Raw genomic sequence first — 17,029 nt, 5'->3', positions numbered from 1 at the left:
CTCATCAACCCCTGCTCTGCAATTGGCTGAGACAGCTGTCAATCATATCCAAGCGTTCAGGTGGAGCGGCGGGGCATTGTCCTCTCTTGTCAGGCAGGTGCCGCTCCCAGCGAGACGCGGCATCTGATTGGCTATTTCAGCCATCAATCATCGGCACCTGAGCCTGCCATTGGTCGGTCCCTGCATCGCTTCTCACCGCTGCACACCTGAACCTGCCATTCACCGCTTCCCCCGCTCCTGACAGGGGTGTGGGCACCAAGCATCTCCTTGCTTCCCATTGGATAAATCCCCTGCCAATCAAATCTATTGCGCAATTCCATTCATTAGAGAGGCGGCAGGTGGGGGCTTGTCGCAGCATTCTCCTCTCCTGATTGGCTAAGACGCGACAGGTGGGCGGGCCCAGGCGCGGAACTCGAGCGCTGATTGGACGAGGGGCGGCCCCGCTATCCCTCAGTGCGGGCCGGGGCGGCGGCGGCCGCTCCGCGATGGCGGCGGGCGCGGTGATGTCCGTGAGGGGAGATGGGCGCGGAGCCCCCCCAGGAGGGCGGCCGGGGGTCGCCATGGCCACGGAGCGCAGGTACGAGGGGCCGCGAGAGCCATGGAGGGGCTGTCACTGAACAATGGCGGCGGCTCCCCCTCAGCCGGCCGGGGGCGGGAGGGGAGGGGGCGGGACACGGCCGCGCTGAGGGGGAAAATGGGGGCGACCCCCCCTCAATGGGGTTCGGGGTTTCCCGCCCTTTTTGTGTGGGGGGGGGGACAGCCCTGAGGGGTTTGGGGTCACCCCATTTCTGAGGGGTTTGGGGTCTCCCCATTTCTGAGGGGTTTGGGGTCACCTCAATTTCTGAGGGGTTTAGGGTCACCCCATTTCTGAGGGGTTTGGGGTCTCCCCATTTCTGAGGGGTTTGGGGTCACGCCCATTTTTGTGGGATTTGGGGTCTCCCTGTTTTTGAGGGGGTTTGGGGTCTCCCCATTTCTGAGGGGATTTGGGGTCACCCCCATTTTTGTGGGATTTGGGGTCACCCCCTTTTGTTGAGATTTGGAGTCTCCCCATCTTTGAGGGGATTTGGGGTCACCCCCATTTCTGAGGGGTTTGGGGTCACCTCAATTTCTGAGGGGTTTTGGGGTCACCCCCGTTTTTGAGGGGTTTGGGGTCTCCCCATTTTGGGGGGGATTTGGGGTCTCACAATTTCTGAGGGGTTTGGGGTCTCCCTCCATTTTTGAGGGGATTTGGGGTCACCCCCATTTTTGGGATTTTGGGGTCACCCCCCATTTGTGGGCTCTTGGTCTGGAATTTTTGGGGTGAAATGTGAAAATTTTGGGGCTGAAATGTGAATTTTTTATGCTGAAATGTGAATTTTTTTATGCTGAAATGTGAATTTTTGGGGCTGAAATGTGAAAATTTTGGGGTGAAATGTGACGTTTTATTCCCAAAATGTGAATATCTGATGTTAAAATGTGAAATTTTCGTGATAAAATGTGAATTTTTTGTTCTGAAATGTGAATTTTCGGGCTGAACTGTGAATATTTTATTCCCAAAATGTGAATATTTGATACAAAATGTGAATTTTTCGTGCTAAAATGTGAATTTTTTTGTTCAGAAATGTGATTTTTTTGGGCTGAATTGGGACATTTTATTCCCTAAATGTGAATTTTTTTGTGCTGAGATGTGAAATTCATTCTGTAAATGCGAATATTCCGTGGTATAAATGTGAATATTTGTAATTTCCAGGTGTGATTTCATTGTGTAAATGTCAATATTTTGAATTTCCAGCTGTTATTTTGGTGTATAAATATAAATATTTGTAATTTCCAGGTGTAATTCCGTTGTATAAATATTGATATTTTAATTCCCAGGTAGAATTCCGTTGTATAAATGAAAATATTTTAATTTTTAGCTTTAATTTTATTGTATAAATCTCAATATTTTATCATCCCCAGGTGTATTTTATTGCCTAAATCTCAATATTTTTTATTTTCAGCTATATTTTATTGTATAAATCTCAATATTTTAATTCCTATTTATTATTTTATTATATAAATCTCAATATTTTCTGTTCTCAGTTGTATTTTATTATAAAAATGTCAATATTTTCTATTTTCAGCTATAATTTATTATAAAAATTTTCCTATTTTTCCATTCCCAGGTGTATTTTATTATAAAAATCTCAATATTTTAATCCCCAGCTATAATTTTATTATAAAAATCTCGGTATTTTACCATTCCCAGGTATATTTTATTGTCTAAATCTCAATATTTTCTATTCTCAGCTATAATTTATTATAAAAATTTTCCTATTTTTCCATTCCCAGGTGTATTTTATTGTCTAAATCTCAATGTTTTCTCTTCTCAGCTATAATTTATTATAAAAATCTCTGTATTTTTCCATTCCCAGGTGTATTTTATTGTATAAATCTCAATATTTTCTATTCTTAGCTATAATTTATTATAAAAATCTCGGTATTTTACCGTTCCCAGGAGTATTTTATAATAAAAATCTCGGTATTTTACCGTTCCCAGGTGTATTTTATAGTCTAAATGTCAATATTTTAATTTCCAGGAGTATTTTATAATAAAAATCTCGGTATTTTACCGTTCCCCAGGTGACGCCGTTTCCGCCATGGCCTCCCCGGCTCGCGGGGTCCCCGCGGGCCCCGCCCCCAGCCCGGGCAGCGACCGCGACAGCGGCGACAACAATGACAATGACAATGACAACAATGACAGCAATGACAGCAATGACAGCAATGACAACAACGACAGCAATGACAGCAATGACAGCAACGGCGACAATGACAGCAATGACAACAACGGCGACAATGACGACAATGACAGCAATGACAGCAACGACAACAACGACAGCAACCACAATGACAATGACAGCAATGACAGCAACGGCGACAACGACAACAATGACAACAATGACAATGACAACAATGACAGCAACGACAACGGCGACAACAACGGCGACAATGACAACAATGACAGCAATGACAGCAACGACAATGACAATGACAACAACGACAACGGCGACAACAATGACAGCAACGATAGCGGCGACAACAACAGCGACAACAACGGCGACAGCAACGGCGACAGCAACAGCGACATCGACAACGACAACAACGGCGACAATGACAAGGGACAATGACAATGACAAGTCCAATGACAAGGACAATGACAAGGACAATGACAAGGACAATGACAATGACAAGTCCAATGACAATGACAAGGACAATGACAAGGACAATGACAATGACAAGTCCAATGACAATGACAAGGACAATGACAAGGACAATGACAATGACAAGTCCAATGACAAGTCCAATGACAAGTCCAATGACAAGGGACAATGACAATGACAGTGAGAGCGGACTGAGCCCTGGAGACAGAGAGCTGCTGGCCAAGCTGGAGGAGCAGAACCGGTGAGGATTAAAAGTATTTTATAAAATATTGGCATTTTTGGGGTCACTTGGGACAATAGTTCCGGTTTTGGGATGGTTTTCAGGGAATGTTTTCATTTTTTGGGGTCAATATTTCCATTTTTGGGGTCAATATTTCCATTTTGGGGTCAATATTTCCATTTTGGGGGGTCAGTTTAGGGTCAGTTTCAGCTCAGTTCTGGCTCAGTTTTTGGGGTCAGTTCAGGGTGGATTTTGGGCCCATTTTGGGTGGATTTTGGGCCCATTTTGGGTGCATTTAGGGTGGATTTTGGGTGCATTTAGGGTCGATTTTGGCTGGATTTTTTCTGGATTTAGGGTGGATTTAGGGGCCCATTCAGGGTGGATTTCAGGCCCATTTTGTGCCATTTAGAGTGGATTTAGGGTGGATTTTGTGTCCATTTAGGGTGGATTTTGTGTCCATTTAGGGTGGATTTTGGGTGCATTTAGGGTGGATTTTGGGTGGATTTTGGGCCCATTTGGGTGATTTTGGGTCAGTTCTGGTTCAGTTTCAGCTCAGTTTCAGCTCAGTTTTAGCTCAGTTCTGCTCAGTTTCAGCTCAGTTTCAGCTCAGTTTCAGCTCAGTTTCAGCTCAGTTTCAGCTCAGTTTTAGCTCAGTTCTGGTTCAGTTTCAGCTCAGTTTCAGCTCAGTTTTAGCTCAGTTTCAGCTCAGTTTCAGCTCAGGTTTCAGCTCAGTTTCAGCTCAGTTTTAGCTCAGTTCTGGTTCAGTTTCAGCTCAGTTTCAGCTCAGTTTTAGCTCAGTTTCAGCTCAGTTTCAGCTCAGTTTCAGCTCAGTTTTAGCTCAGTTCTGGCTCAGTTTCAGCTCAGTTTCAGCTCAGTTTTAGCTCAGTTTCAGCTCAGTTCTGGCTCAGTTTTAGCTCAGTTTCAGATCAGTTTTAGCTCAGTTTTAGCTCAGTTTTAGCTCAGTTTTTAGCTCAGTTCAGGCTGGATTTGAGGCCCATTTAGGATGGATTTAGGGTGGATTTAGGATGGATTCAGACTGGATTTTGTGCCCATTTAGGATGGATTTAGGCTGGATTTCAGGCCCATTTAGTGTGGATTTCAGGCCCATTTAGGGTGGATTTAGGCTGGATTTTGTGTCCATTTAGGCTGGATTTCAGGCCCATTTAGGATGGATTTAGGCTGGATTTCAGACCCATTTAGTGTGGATTTCAGGCCCATTTAGGGAGGATTTAGGATGCATTTAATGCCCATTTAGGGAGGATTTAATGTGGATTTAATGTGGATTTATTGTGGATTTAATGCGGATTTTGCCCACTGTCCCCAGGCTGCTCGAGGCCGACTCCAAATCTCTGTGCTCGGTTCAGGGCTCGCGCCGCAGCAGCCGCTCCTCACCTGTGGGTGGCGCTGCAGCCTCGGCCCACCTGGGCCACCTGGGCCACCTGGGCCACCTGGGCCACCCGGGCCACCCGGGCCACCCGGGCCACCCGGGCCACCTGGACGAGGACACCTGGAGCCTCTGGGGCCGCATCGTCAGCGACTGGCACGAGTGGAGGAGGAAGAAGGAGAAGCTGCTCAAGGTGTGCTGCCCTCGGGGGCAGGAGGGGGGAAAATTCGGGGGGTTTTGGGGGTGGGAGTGGGGGAAATTTGGGGGTGGGAGCGGGAATTTGGGGGGGTTTTGGGGTGGGAGTGGGGAAATTCGGGGGGGGGTTTTGGGATGGGAGTGGGGAATTTGGGGGGTTTTGGGGTGGAATTGGGGAAATTTGGGCGTTTTGGTGTGGAATTGGGGAAATTTGGGGGGGTTTTGGGGTGGAATTGGGGAAATTTGGGCGTTTTGGTGTGGAATTGGGGAAATTTGGGGGGGGTTTTGGGGTGGAATTGGATAATTCCAGGGGTTTTCGGGTGGGAGTGGAGAAATTCGGGGGGTTTTGGGGTGGGAATGGGAAATTCGGGGGGTTTTGGGGTGGGAGTGGGGAAATTTGGGGGTTTTGGGGTGGGAGTGGGGAAATTCGGGGGGTTTTGGGGTGGGAATGGGGAATTTGGGGGGGGTTGGGGTGGGAATGGGGAAATTTGGGGGGGTTTTGTGGTGGAGTGGGAATTCAGGTTTTTTTTTAGAGTGGGAGTGGGGAATTTGGGGGGTTTTGATTGGGTTTGGGGAATTCGGGGGGTTTTTAGGGTGGGAATGGGAAATTCGGGGGGGTTTTGGGGTGGGAGGGGGAAATTAGGGGGTTTTGGGGTGGAATTGGGGAAATTTGGGGGGGTTTTGGGGTGGGAATTGGGGAAATTCGGGGGGGTTTTGGGGTGGGAGTGGGGAATTTGGGAGGTTTTGGATTGGGTTTGGGGAATTCGGGGGGTTTTTAGGGTGGGAATGGGAAATTTGGGGGGGGTTTTGGGGTGAGAGTGGGGAATTCAGGGGGGGATTTGGGGTGGGAGTGGGGAATTTGAGGGGTTTTGGGATGGATTTATCCAATGGAATGGGTTTTTTAGGGTGGATTTGTTCAATTTTGCGTGTTTTTGGGATGGGAGTGGGAAATTTGGGATGTTTTGGGGTGGGAGTGGGGAATTCACATGTGGGGTCACGTTTGGGGTCACTTTGGGGTGACGTTTGGGGTCAGACCAAGGCAGTGGGATGGCCCCGATGTCCCCACTGTCCCCAGGAGCCGCTGGGATGAGTTTGGGGTCACGTTTGTGGCTTTGGAGTCAGGTTTAGGGTCACATTTGGGGTTTTAGGGTCAGGTTTAGGGTCACATTTGGGGTTTTAGGGTCAGGTTTAGGGTCATCTTTGGGGTTTTAGGGTCAGGTTTTAGGGGTCACATTTGGGGTTTGGGGTCAGGTTTAGGGTCATCTTTGGGGTTTTAGGGCCAGGTTTAGGGTCACATTTGGGGTTTGGGGCCAGGTTTAGGGTCACATTTGGGGTTTTAGGGTCAGGTTTAGGGTCACATTTGGGGTTTGGGGCCAGGTTTAGGGTCACATTTGGGGTTTTAGGGTCAGGTTTAGGGTCACATTTAGGATTTAGGGTGACATTTAGGGTGACATTTGGGATGTTCCCACTGTCCCCAGGAGTTGATCCGTGCCATTGTGTGGCAGCTGCTGTGCAGTGCAGGAGATTTGGGGTCCATGGGATGAGTTTGGGGTCACGTTTGTGGGTTTGGGTCAGGTTTAGGGTCACATTTGGGGTTTGGGGTCACGTTTAGGGTCAGATTTGGGGTTTTAGGGTGACATTTGGGTTTGCCTGTGCCAGGAGCTGATCCGGAAGGGGATCCCGCAGCATTTCCGAGCCGTGGTGTGGCAGCTGCTGTGCCCTGGAGCGGGGACAGCGGGGTTTGGGGGTTTTAGGGCCAGGTTTAGGGTGACATTTGGGGTTTGGGGTGACATTTGGGGTGACATTTGGGATGTCCCCATTGTCCCCAGGAGCTGATCCGGAAGGGGATCCCGCAGCATTTCCGAGCCGTGGTGTGGCAGCTGCTGTGCCCTGGAGCGGGGACAGCGGGGTTTGGGATCACTGGGATGAGTTTGGGGGATTTAGGGCCAGGTTTAGGGTGACATTTGGGATGTCCCCATTGTCCCCAGGAGCTGATCCGGAAGGGGATCCCGCAGCATTTCCGAGCCGTGGTGTGGCAGCTGCTGTGCAGCGCGGCCGAGCTGCCGCTCAAGGCTCAGTACTCGCGGCTGCTGCGCATGAGCTCCCCCTGCGAGCGCCTCATCCGCAGGGACATCGCCCGCACCTACCCCGAGCACGACTTCTTCAAGGGCCACCACAGCCTGGGCCAGGAGGTGCTCTTCAACGTCATGAAGGTGACAATTTGGGGACATGGGGGACATGGGGGTGGCACTGGGACACTGAGCTGGGGTGGCACTGGGACAGGGACAGGGGTGGCACTGGGACAGGAGGAGCTCTTCAACGTCATGAAGGTGACACCTGGGGACAGTTTGGGGGACATGGGGGTGGCACGGGGACACTGAGCTGGGGTGGGACAGGAGGTGCTCTTCAACGTCATGAAGGTGACACCTTGGGGACACTGGGACACTGAGCTGGGGTGGCACTGGGACAGGGACAGGGGTGGGACAGGGACAGGAGGTGCTCTTCAACGTCATGAAGGTGACACCTGGGGACACTGGGACACTGGGCTGGGGTGGGACAGGAGGTGCTCTTCAACGTCGTGAAGGTGACACCTTGGGGACACTGGGCTGGGCGTGGCACTGGGGCACTGGTCAGGGGTGGCACTGGGACAGGAGGAGCTCTTCAACGTCATGAAGGTGACACCTTGGGGACACTGGGACACTGGGCTGGGGTGGCACTGGGACAGGAGGTGCTCTTCAATGTCATGAAGGTGACACCTTGGGGACAGGGGACATGGGGGTGGCACAGGGACACTGAGCTGGGGTGGCACTGGGACAGGAGGTGCTCTTCAACGTCATGAAGGTGACACCTGGGGACAGTTTGGGGACATGGGGGTGGCACTGGGACACTGAGCTGGGGTGGGACAGGAGGTGCTCTTCAACGTCATGAAGGTGACACCTTGGGGACACTGGGACACTGAGCTGGGGTGGCACTGGGACAGGGACAGGGGTGGGACAGGGACAGGAGGTGCTCTTCAACGTCATGAAGGTGACACCTGGGGACACTGGGACACTGGGCTGGGGTGGGACAGGAGGTGCTCTTCAACGTCGTGAAGGTGACAATTTGGGGACAGGGGACATGGGGGTGGCACTGGGACAGGGTCAGGGGTGGCACTGGGACAGGAGGAGATCTTCAACGTCATGAAGGTGACACCTGGGGACACTGAGCTGGGGTGGCACTGGGACAGGGACAGGGACAGGAGGTGCTCTTCAACGTCATGAAGGTGACACCTGGGGACACTGCCCTGGGGTGGCACTGGGACACTGGTCTGGGGTGGGACAGGAGGTGCTCTTCAATGTCATGAAGGTGACACCTTGGGGACAGGGGACATGGGGACACTGGTCAGGGGTGGGACAGGAGGAGCTCTTCAACGTCGTGAAGGTGACACCAATTTGGGGACATGGGGACACGGGGGTGGCACAGGGACACTGGTCAGGGGTGGCACTGGGACAGGAGGAGCTCTTCAATGTCATGAAGGTGACACCTTGGGGACACTTTGGGGACACGGGGTGGCACTGGGACAGGGGATGATCGGTGACGTCACAAAGGTGACACCGATTTGGGGACACGGGGACACTGCCTGGGCTGGCACCGGGCCGGGGTTGGGGCTTTTTGGGGATTTTTGGGGATTTTTAGGGATTTTGGGGGATTTTTGGGGGGATTTTTTTGGATTTTTTGGAAATTTTTCGGGATTTTTGGGGGGATTTGGGGAATTTTTTGGGATTTTTTTGCGGGAATTTTTGGGGGATTTTGGGGTTTTTTTTGAGGGGAATTTGGGGGTTTTTTTGCGGGATTTTGGTGGGAATTTTGGGATTTTTTGGGGGGATTTTTGGTCATTTTTGGGGGAATTTTGGGGGGATTTTTGGGGATATTTTTGGGATGTTTTGGGGGTATTTTTGGGGTGATTTTTGGGATGTTTTGGGGAATTTTTGGGGTGATTTTTGGGATGTTTTCGGGATGTTTTTGGTGATTTTTGGGGGCATTTTCTGGATGTTTGGGGGATTTTTTTGGGATTTTTGGGGATGTTTGGGGGGATTTTTGGGGCTTTTTTTGGACGTTTTGGGGGATTTTTTGGGGTGATTTTTGGGGATATTTTGGTGATTTTTGGGGTGATTTTTGGGATGTTTCAGGGATTTTTTTGGGGGCATTTTCTGGGATGTTTTATGGATTTTTTTTGGGGTGATTTTTGGGGATATTTTTGGGATGTTTTAGGGATTTTTTGGGGACATTTCTGGGATGTTTTAGGGATTTTTTGTGGCCATTTTTGGGATGTTTGGGGGATTTTTTGGGGACATTTCTGGGCTGTTTCAGGGATTTTTTGGGGATATTTTTGGGCTGTTTCAGGATTTTTTGGGGTGATTTCAGTGGATATTTTGGGATGTTTTAGGGATTTTTTGGGGTGATTTCAGTGGATATTTTGGGATGTTTCAGGGATTTTTTTGGGGTGATTTCAGTGGATATTTTGGGATGTTTCAGGGATTTTTTGGGGTGATTTCAGTGGATATTTTGGGATGTTTTAGGGATTTTTTGGGGTGATTTCAGTGGATATTTTTGGGCTGTTTCAGGGATTTTTTGGGGTGATTTCAGTGGACATTTCTGGGCTGTTTCAGGGATTTTTTGGGGATATTTTTGGGATGTTTTAGGGATTTTTTGGGGATATTTTTGGGCTGTTTCAGGGATTTTTTGGGGATATTTTTGGGCTGTTTTAGGGATTTTTTGGGGTGATTTCAGTGGATATTTTTGGGAAGTTTCAGGGATTTTTTGGGGTGATTTCAGTGGATATTTTGGGATGTTTTAGGGATTTTTTGGGGTGATTTCAGTGGATATTTTGGGATGTTTCAGGGATTTTTTGGGGTGATTTCAGTGGATATTTCTGGGCTGTTTCAGGGATTTTTTGGGGTGATTTCAGTGGATATTTTTGGGCTGTTTCAGGGATTTTTTGGGGTGATTTCAGTGGATATTTTTGGGATGTTTTAGGGATTTTTTGGGGTGATTTCAGTGGATATTTTTGGGCTGTTTCAGGGATTTTTTGGGGATATTTTTGAGCTGTTTCAGGGATTTTTTGGGGTGATTTCAGTGGGTTTTGGGCATTTTCCCCCAGGCCTATTCTCTGGTGGATCGGGAGGTCGGATACTGCCAGGGCAGCGCCTTCATCGTGGGATTGCTGCTCATGCAGGTGAGAAATCCGGGAAATTTGAGAATTTTGGGAAAATTTGGGGAATTCTGGGGGGGGTTGGCGAATTCTGGGGTTTTCTGGGGAATTTGGTTTTTTTTTTTCTGGGAATTTTGGGCTTTTTTTTGGGAATTTTGGGGTTTTTTTTCTGGGAATTTTGGGGGTTTTTAATGGAGAATTTCAGGGTTTTTTTTTCTGGGGAATTTTGGTTTTTTTTTCTGGGAATTTTGGGGGTTTTTTTGGGAAATTTGGGGTTTTTTCTGGGATTTTTGGGGTTATTTTCTAGGAATTTTTATTTTTTTAATGGAGAATTTCAGGTTTTTTCCAGGGGAATTTTGGTTTTTTTTCTGGGAATTTTGGGGGCTTTTTTGGGAAAATTTTGTTTTTCTTTCTGGGAATTTTGGGGTTTTTTTTGGGGGAAATTTGGGGTTTTTTTCTGGGAATTTTGGGGTTATTTTCTAGGATTTTTTATTTTTTTATGAAGAACTTCAGGTTTTTTCAGGGGAATTTTGGGGTTTTTTCTTTTTCGGGGAATTTTGGGTATTTTTGGGGAATTCTGGGGGGGGGGGGGGTTGGGGAATTCTGGGATTTTCTGGGGATTTTGGGGTTTTTTTTTCTGGGAATTTTGGGGTTACTTTCTAGGATTTTTTTTTTTTTTATGGAGAATTTCAGTTTTTTTCTGAGGAATTTTGTTTTTTTTTTCTGGGAATTTTGGGGTTTTTTTTTGGAAATTTGGGGGTTTTTTTTCTGGGAATTTTGGGGTTATTTTCTAGGAATTTTTATTTTTTTTATGGAGAATTTCAGGTTTTTTTCTGGGGATTTTAGTTTTTTTTTCTGGGAATTTTATTTTTTTAATGGAGAATTTTGGGGGTTTTTTATGGAGAACTTCAGGGTTTTTTCTGGGGAATTTTGGGGTTTTTTTTTCTGGGAATTTTGGTTTTTTTTTTCTGGGAATTTTGGGGGCTTTTTTGGGAAATTTGGGGATTTTTTTTCTGGGGATTTTGGGGTTTTTTTCTAGGAATTTTTATTTTTTAATGGAGAATTTTGGGGTTTTTTTATGGAGAACTTCAGGTTTTTTTCTGGGGAATTTTGGTTTTTTTTTTTCTGGGAATTTTGGGGTTTTTTTTTTCTGGAATTTTGGGGATTTTTGGGGAATTCTGGGGGGGTTTGGGGAATTCTGGAGTTTTCTGGGGATTTTGTTGGTTTTTTTCTGGGAATTCTGGGATTTTTTAATGGAGAATTTTGGGGTTATTTTCTAGGAATTTTTATTTTTCTATGGAAAATTTTGGGGTTTTTTTTTCTGGGAATTTTGGTTTTTTTTTTCTGGGAATTTTGGGGTTATTTTCTAGGAATTTTTATTCTTTTAATGGAGAATTTCAGGTTTTTTCCTGGGAATTTTGGGGTTTTTTTTGGTATTTTGGGGTGGAATTCTGGGTTTTTTTTTTCTGGGAATTTCAGAGGTTTTTGTGGGAATTCTCTCAGTCCCGTGGGAATTCTGGGATTTTCATGGGAATTCCCAGGGTTTTGATGGAAATTCCTGGGATTTTGATTGGAATTTTCATTTTTTTTTCCAGAATTCCAAGGTTTCGATGGGAATTCCCTCAGTTCCATGAGAATTCTGGGATTTTTGATTGGAAATCCCAGGATTTTGATGGGAATTCCTGGGGTTTTTTTGGGGGGGAATTCCTGGAGTTTTTTGAGAATTCCAAGGTTTTGATGGGAATTCCCTCAGTCCCATGGGAATTATGGGATTTTTGATGGGAAATCCCAGGATTTTCATGGGAATTCCCAGGGTTCTGATGGGAATTCCCAGGGTTCTGATGCCCATTCCCAATATTTTTTTTTGGGAATTGTGTCCCAGATGCCCGAGGAGGAGGCGTTCAGCCTTTGATGGGAATGGCAGGATTTTCATGGGAATATTTGGATTTTGATGGGAATTCCCAGGGTTCTGATGGAATTCCCAGGACTCTGATGGGATTCCCAGGACTCTGATGGGATTCCCAGGGTTCTGATGGGATTCCCAGGGTTCTGATGGGATCATTCCCATTATTTTTTTCGGGAATTCTGCCCCCCAGATGCCCGAGGAGGAGGCGTTCAGCCTTTGATGACATTCCCATTATTATTTTTTTGGGAATTCTGTCCCAGATGCCCGAGGAGGAGGCGTTCAGCCTTTGATGGGATTCCCAGGGTTCTGATGCCCATTCCCAATATTTTTTTTCGGGAATTCTGTCCCAGATGCCCGAGGAGGAGGCGTTCAGCCTTTGATGGGATTCCCAGGACCCTGATGACATTCCCAGGGTTCTGATGCCCATTCCCAATATTTTTTTTCGGGAATTCTGTCCCAGATGCCCGAGGAGGAGGCGTTCAGCCTTTGATGACATTCCCAGGACTCTGATGGGATTCCCGGGTTTATGATGGGATTCCCAGGGTTCTGATGGGATTCCCAGGGTTCTGATGGGATTCCCAGGATTATTTTTTTCGGGAATTCTGCCCCCCAGATGCCCGAGGAGGAGGCGTTCAGCGTGTTCGTGCGCCTCATGCAGGAGTATCGGCTGCGGGAGCTCTTCACACCCAGCATGGCCCAGCTCGGCCTCTGCATCTACCAGCTGGAGACCCTGCTGCAGGTGACTGGGGACACTGGGGACACTGGGGGGACTGGGGACACTGGGGGGACTGGGGGGACTGGGGGGACTGGGGGGACTGGGGACACTGGGGGGACTGGGGACACTGGGGGGACTGGGGGGACTGGGGGGACTGGGGGGACTGGGGACACTGGGGGGACTGGGGACACTGGGGGGACTGGGGGGACTGGGGACACTGGGGGGACTGGGGACACTGGGGGGACTGGGGGGACTGGGGACACTGGGGGGACTGGGGACACTGGGGGGACTGGGGACACTGGGGGGACTGGGGGCACTGGGGACACTGGGGGGACTGGGGGCACTGGGGGGACTGGGGGGACTGGGGACACTGGGGGGACTGGGGACACTGGGGGGACTGGGGACACTGGGGGGACTGGGGGGACTGGGGACACTGGGGGGACTGGGGACACTGGGGGGACTGGGGACACTGGGGGGACTGGGGGCACTGGGGACACTGGGGGGACTGGGGGCACTGGGGACACGCTGGGGAGACTGGGGGGACTGGGGAGACTGGGGACACTGGGGACACTGGGGACACTGGGGGGACTGGGGACACTGGGGACACTGGGGGGACTGGGGACACTGGGGACACTGGGGGGACTGGGGACACTGGGGGGACTGGGGGGACTGGGGGCACTGGGGGGACTGGGGGGACTGGGGACACTGGGGGGACTGGGGGCACTGGGGGGACTGGGGGGACTGGGGGGACTGGGGGCACTGGGGACACTGGGGGGACTGGGGACACTGGGGGGACTGGGGGGACTGGGGACACTGGGGGGACTGGGGACACTGGGGGGACTGGGGGGACTGGGGACACTGGGGGGACTGGGGGCACTGGGGACACTGGGGGGACTGGGGGCACTGGGGACACGCTGGGGAGACTGGGGGGACTGGGGAGACTGGGGACACACTGGGGATACACTGGGGACACAATGGGGACACACTGGGGACACACTGGGGACACAATGGGGACACACTGGGGACACACTGGGGGGACTGGGGACACACTGGGGGGACTGGGGACACACTGGGGATAGTGGGGACACACTGGGAATACTGGGAACACTGGGGAGACTGGGACACACTGGGGATACTGGGGACACTGGGGAGACTGGGACACACTGGGGATACTGGGGACACTGGGGACACACTGGGGACACTGGAAGACACTGGGAGACTGGGATACTGGGGAGACTGGGACAGGGACACTGGGGACACACTGGGGACAGGCAGGGACACAGGGGACATCAAGGGGACACAGGGACCCAGGGGACAGGGAGGGGGACAGGGATGGGGACAGGGGTGGGGACAGGGATGGGGACAGGGGTGGGGACAGGGATGGGACAGGGATGGGGACAGGGATGGGGACAGGGATGGGGACAGGGGACAGGGACAGGGATGGGACAGGGGTGGGGACAGGGGTGGGGACAGGGATGGGACAGGGACAAGCCCCCTCCAATTCCCATTTCTGTCCCCATGTCCAGACCCCGAATTCCCATTTCTGTCCCTGAATCCAGCCCTGAATTCCTGTTTTTGCCTGACCCCAAATTCCCATTTTTATCCCCAATTCCCATTTTCCCCTAATTCCCATTTTTCCCCCCAAACTCCCATTTTATTCCCATTATCCCCCCAATTCCCCATTTTTATCCCCATTTTTCCCCCCAATTCCCCATTTCTATCCCCATTATCCCCCAAACTCCCATTTTTATCCCCATTTTTATCCCATTATCCCCCCATTTCCCCATTTTATCCCCATTTTACCCCATTTCCCCCCAATTCCCCATTTCTATCCCCATTATCCCCCCAAACTCCCATTTTATTCCCATTTTTATCCCCATTTTCCCCCAAACTCCCATTTTTATCCCCATTTTTATCCCCATTTTCCCCCAAACTCCCATTTTTATCCCCATTTCCCCCCATTTCCCCATTTTTATCCCCATTATCCCCCAAACTCCCATTTTTATCCCCATTTTTATCCCCATTTCCCCCCAAACTCCCATTTTTATCCCCATTTCCCCCCATTTCCCCATTTTTATCCCCATTTTTATCCCCCTTTCCCCATTTTTATCCCCATTACCCCCCCTTTCCCCATTTCTATCCCCATTACCCCCCAAACTCCCATTTTATCCCCATTTTTGTCCCCATTTCCCCCCATTTCCCCATTTTTATCCCCGTTTCCCCCCCAAACTCCCATTTTTATCCCCATTATCCCCCTGAATTCCCATTTTTATTCCCAATTCCCCCCCCAAACTCCCATTATTATCCCCATTTCCCCCCATTTCCCCATTTCTATCCCCATTATCCCCCAAACTCCCATTTTATCCCCATTTTTATCCCCATTTCCCCCCCATTTCCCCATTTTATCCCCATTTTCATCCCCATTTTCCCCATTTCCGTGTGCCAGGAGCAGCTGCCCGAGCTGAGCGTTCATTTCCGCTCCCAGAGTTTCCTGCCCTCCATGTTTGCCTCGTCCTGGTTCCTCACCCTGTTCCTGACCACCTTCCCCCTGCCCGTGGCCACGCGAGTCTTCGACATCTTCATGTACGAGGTAGCCCCAGAGCCCGCCCTGGGGGGGTCAAAATAACCAAAAACGGGGCTGGGGGGGGTCAAAATAACCAAAAAAACCCACCCTGGGGGGGTCAAAATAACCAAAAATGGGGCGGGGGGGTCAAAATCCATCAAAACCCGGCCTGGGGGGGTCAGAACCCCCAAAAATGGGGCTGGGGGGGTCAAAATCCACCAAAAACCCGCCCTGGGGGGGGTCAAAATAACCAAAAACGGGGCTGGGGGGGGTCAAAATCCACCAAAAACGGGGCTGGGGGGGTCAAAATCCACCAAAAACCCACCCTGGGGGGATCTAAACCCCCAAAAACGGGGCTGGGGGGGTCAAAATAACCAAAAACGGGGCTGGGGGGATCTAAATCCACCAAAAACCCGCCCTGGGGGGATCTAAACCCCCAAAAACGGGGCTGGGGGGGTCAAAATAACCAAAAACGGGGCTGGGGGGATCTAAATCCACCAAAAACCCGCCCTGGGGGGGTCAAAATAACCAAAAATGGGGCTGGGGGGTCAAAATCCATCAAAAAACGGGGCTGGGGGCTTCAAAATAACCAAAACCCAGCCTGGGGGGGTCTAAATAACCAAAAACCCGGCCTGGGGGGGTCAAAATAACCAAAAACCTGGCCTGGGGGGCTCTAAATCCATCAAAAATGGGGCTGGGATTGAGCAAATCCATCAAAAATCCCTCAAAAACGAGTTGAGTTTGAGCAAATCCTTCAAAAATGGGATTGGGATTGAGAAAATCCATCAGAAATGGGGCTGGGTTGGATCAAATCTCTCAGAAATGGGGTTGGGATTGAGCAAATTGTCAAAAAAATTTGGGGTGGAACCAAATCCCTTAAAAAATTGGGGTCGGTGTGGATCAAAATCCATCAAAAACGAGTTGGGGTTGACAAAATCCTTCAAAAATGGGATTGGGTTGGATCAAAATCCATCAAAAATGGGGTTGGGATTGAGGAAATTTGTAAAAATGGGGAGTGGAACCAAATCCCTTAAAATTTGGGGTTTGGGGGAAATCAAAATCCCTCAGAAATGGGGCTGGGATGGATCAAATCCCTCAAAAATGAGTTTGGGGTCGATGAAATCCCCTAAAAATGGCTGGTGGCCATGGGGTGACCCGAGGTGGCCATGGGGTGACCCGAGGTGGCCATGGGGTGACCCGAGGTGGCCATGGGGTGACCTGTGGTGGCCATGGGGTGACCCGAGGTGGCCATGGGGTGACCCGAGGTGGCCACAGTGGCCCCGAGGTGGCCATGGTCACCTGGGATGTCCTGAGGTGGCACTGGGGTGGCCATGGTGGCCCCATGGTAGCCATGGTAGCCATGGTAGCCCCCATGGTAGCCATGGTAGCCATGGTAGCCCCATGGTAGCCATGGTAGCCATGGTAGCCCCCATGGTAGCCATGGTAGCCCCATGGTAGCCATGGTAGCCATGGTAGCCCCCGTGGTAGCCATGGTAGCCATGGTAGCCCCATGGTAGCCATGGTAGCCCCCGTGGTAGCCATGGTAGCCCCATGGTGGCCATGGTAGCCCCCCTGGTAGCCATGGTAGCCCCCCTGGTAGCCATGGTAGCCATGGTAGCCGCCATGGTAGCCCCATGGTAGCCCCATGGTAGCCATGTTAGCCATGGTAGCCATGG

General features: G+C 50.2%; 1 protein-coding gene across 2 annotated transcripts in view; it reads left to right on the top strand.

Moving 5' to 3' along the window:
• The first annotated feature begins 3,218 nt into the window (after positions 1-3,218).
• LOC148220645 (EVI5-like protein) overlaps positions 3,219-17,029 on the top strand; it is a 34,030-nt gene continuing 20,219 nt past the window's right edge. For both annotated transcript variants that reach the window (XM_088154884.1, XM_088154882.1), the window contains exons 1-6: positions 3,219-3,420; positions 4,724-4,976; positions 6,967-7,191; positions 10,119-10,193; positions 12,689-12,814; positions 15,237-15,380. In XM_088154884.1, the coding sequence (XP_088011010.1) occupies positions 3,221-3,420; positions 4,724-4,976; positions 6,967-7,191; positions 10,119-10,193; positions 12,689-12,814; positions 15,237-15,380 (1,023 nt within the window). In that variant the 5' untranslated portion in view covers positions 3,219-3,220. The remainder of the gene's footprint in view (positions 3,421-4,723; positions 4,977-6,966; positions 7,192-10,118; positions 10,194-12,688; positions 12,815-15,236; positions 15,381-17,029) is intronic.

Source organism: Sturnus vulgaris, chromosome 33 (genome assembly GCF_052056855.1).
Source record: "Sturnus vulgaris isolate bStuVul1 chromosome 33, bStuVul1.hap1, whole genome shotgun sequence".
Lineage (NCBI taxonomy): Eukaryota > Metazoa > Chordata > Aves > Passeriformes > Sturnidae > Sturnus > Sturnus vulgaris.
The sequence above is the reverse complement of the archived record's forward strand: the minus strand, read 5'-3'. Positions and strand labels throughout refer to the sequence as shown.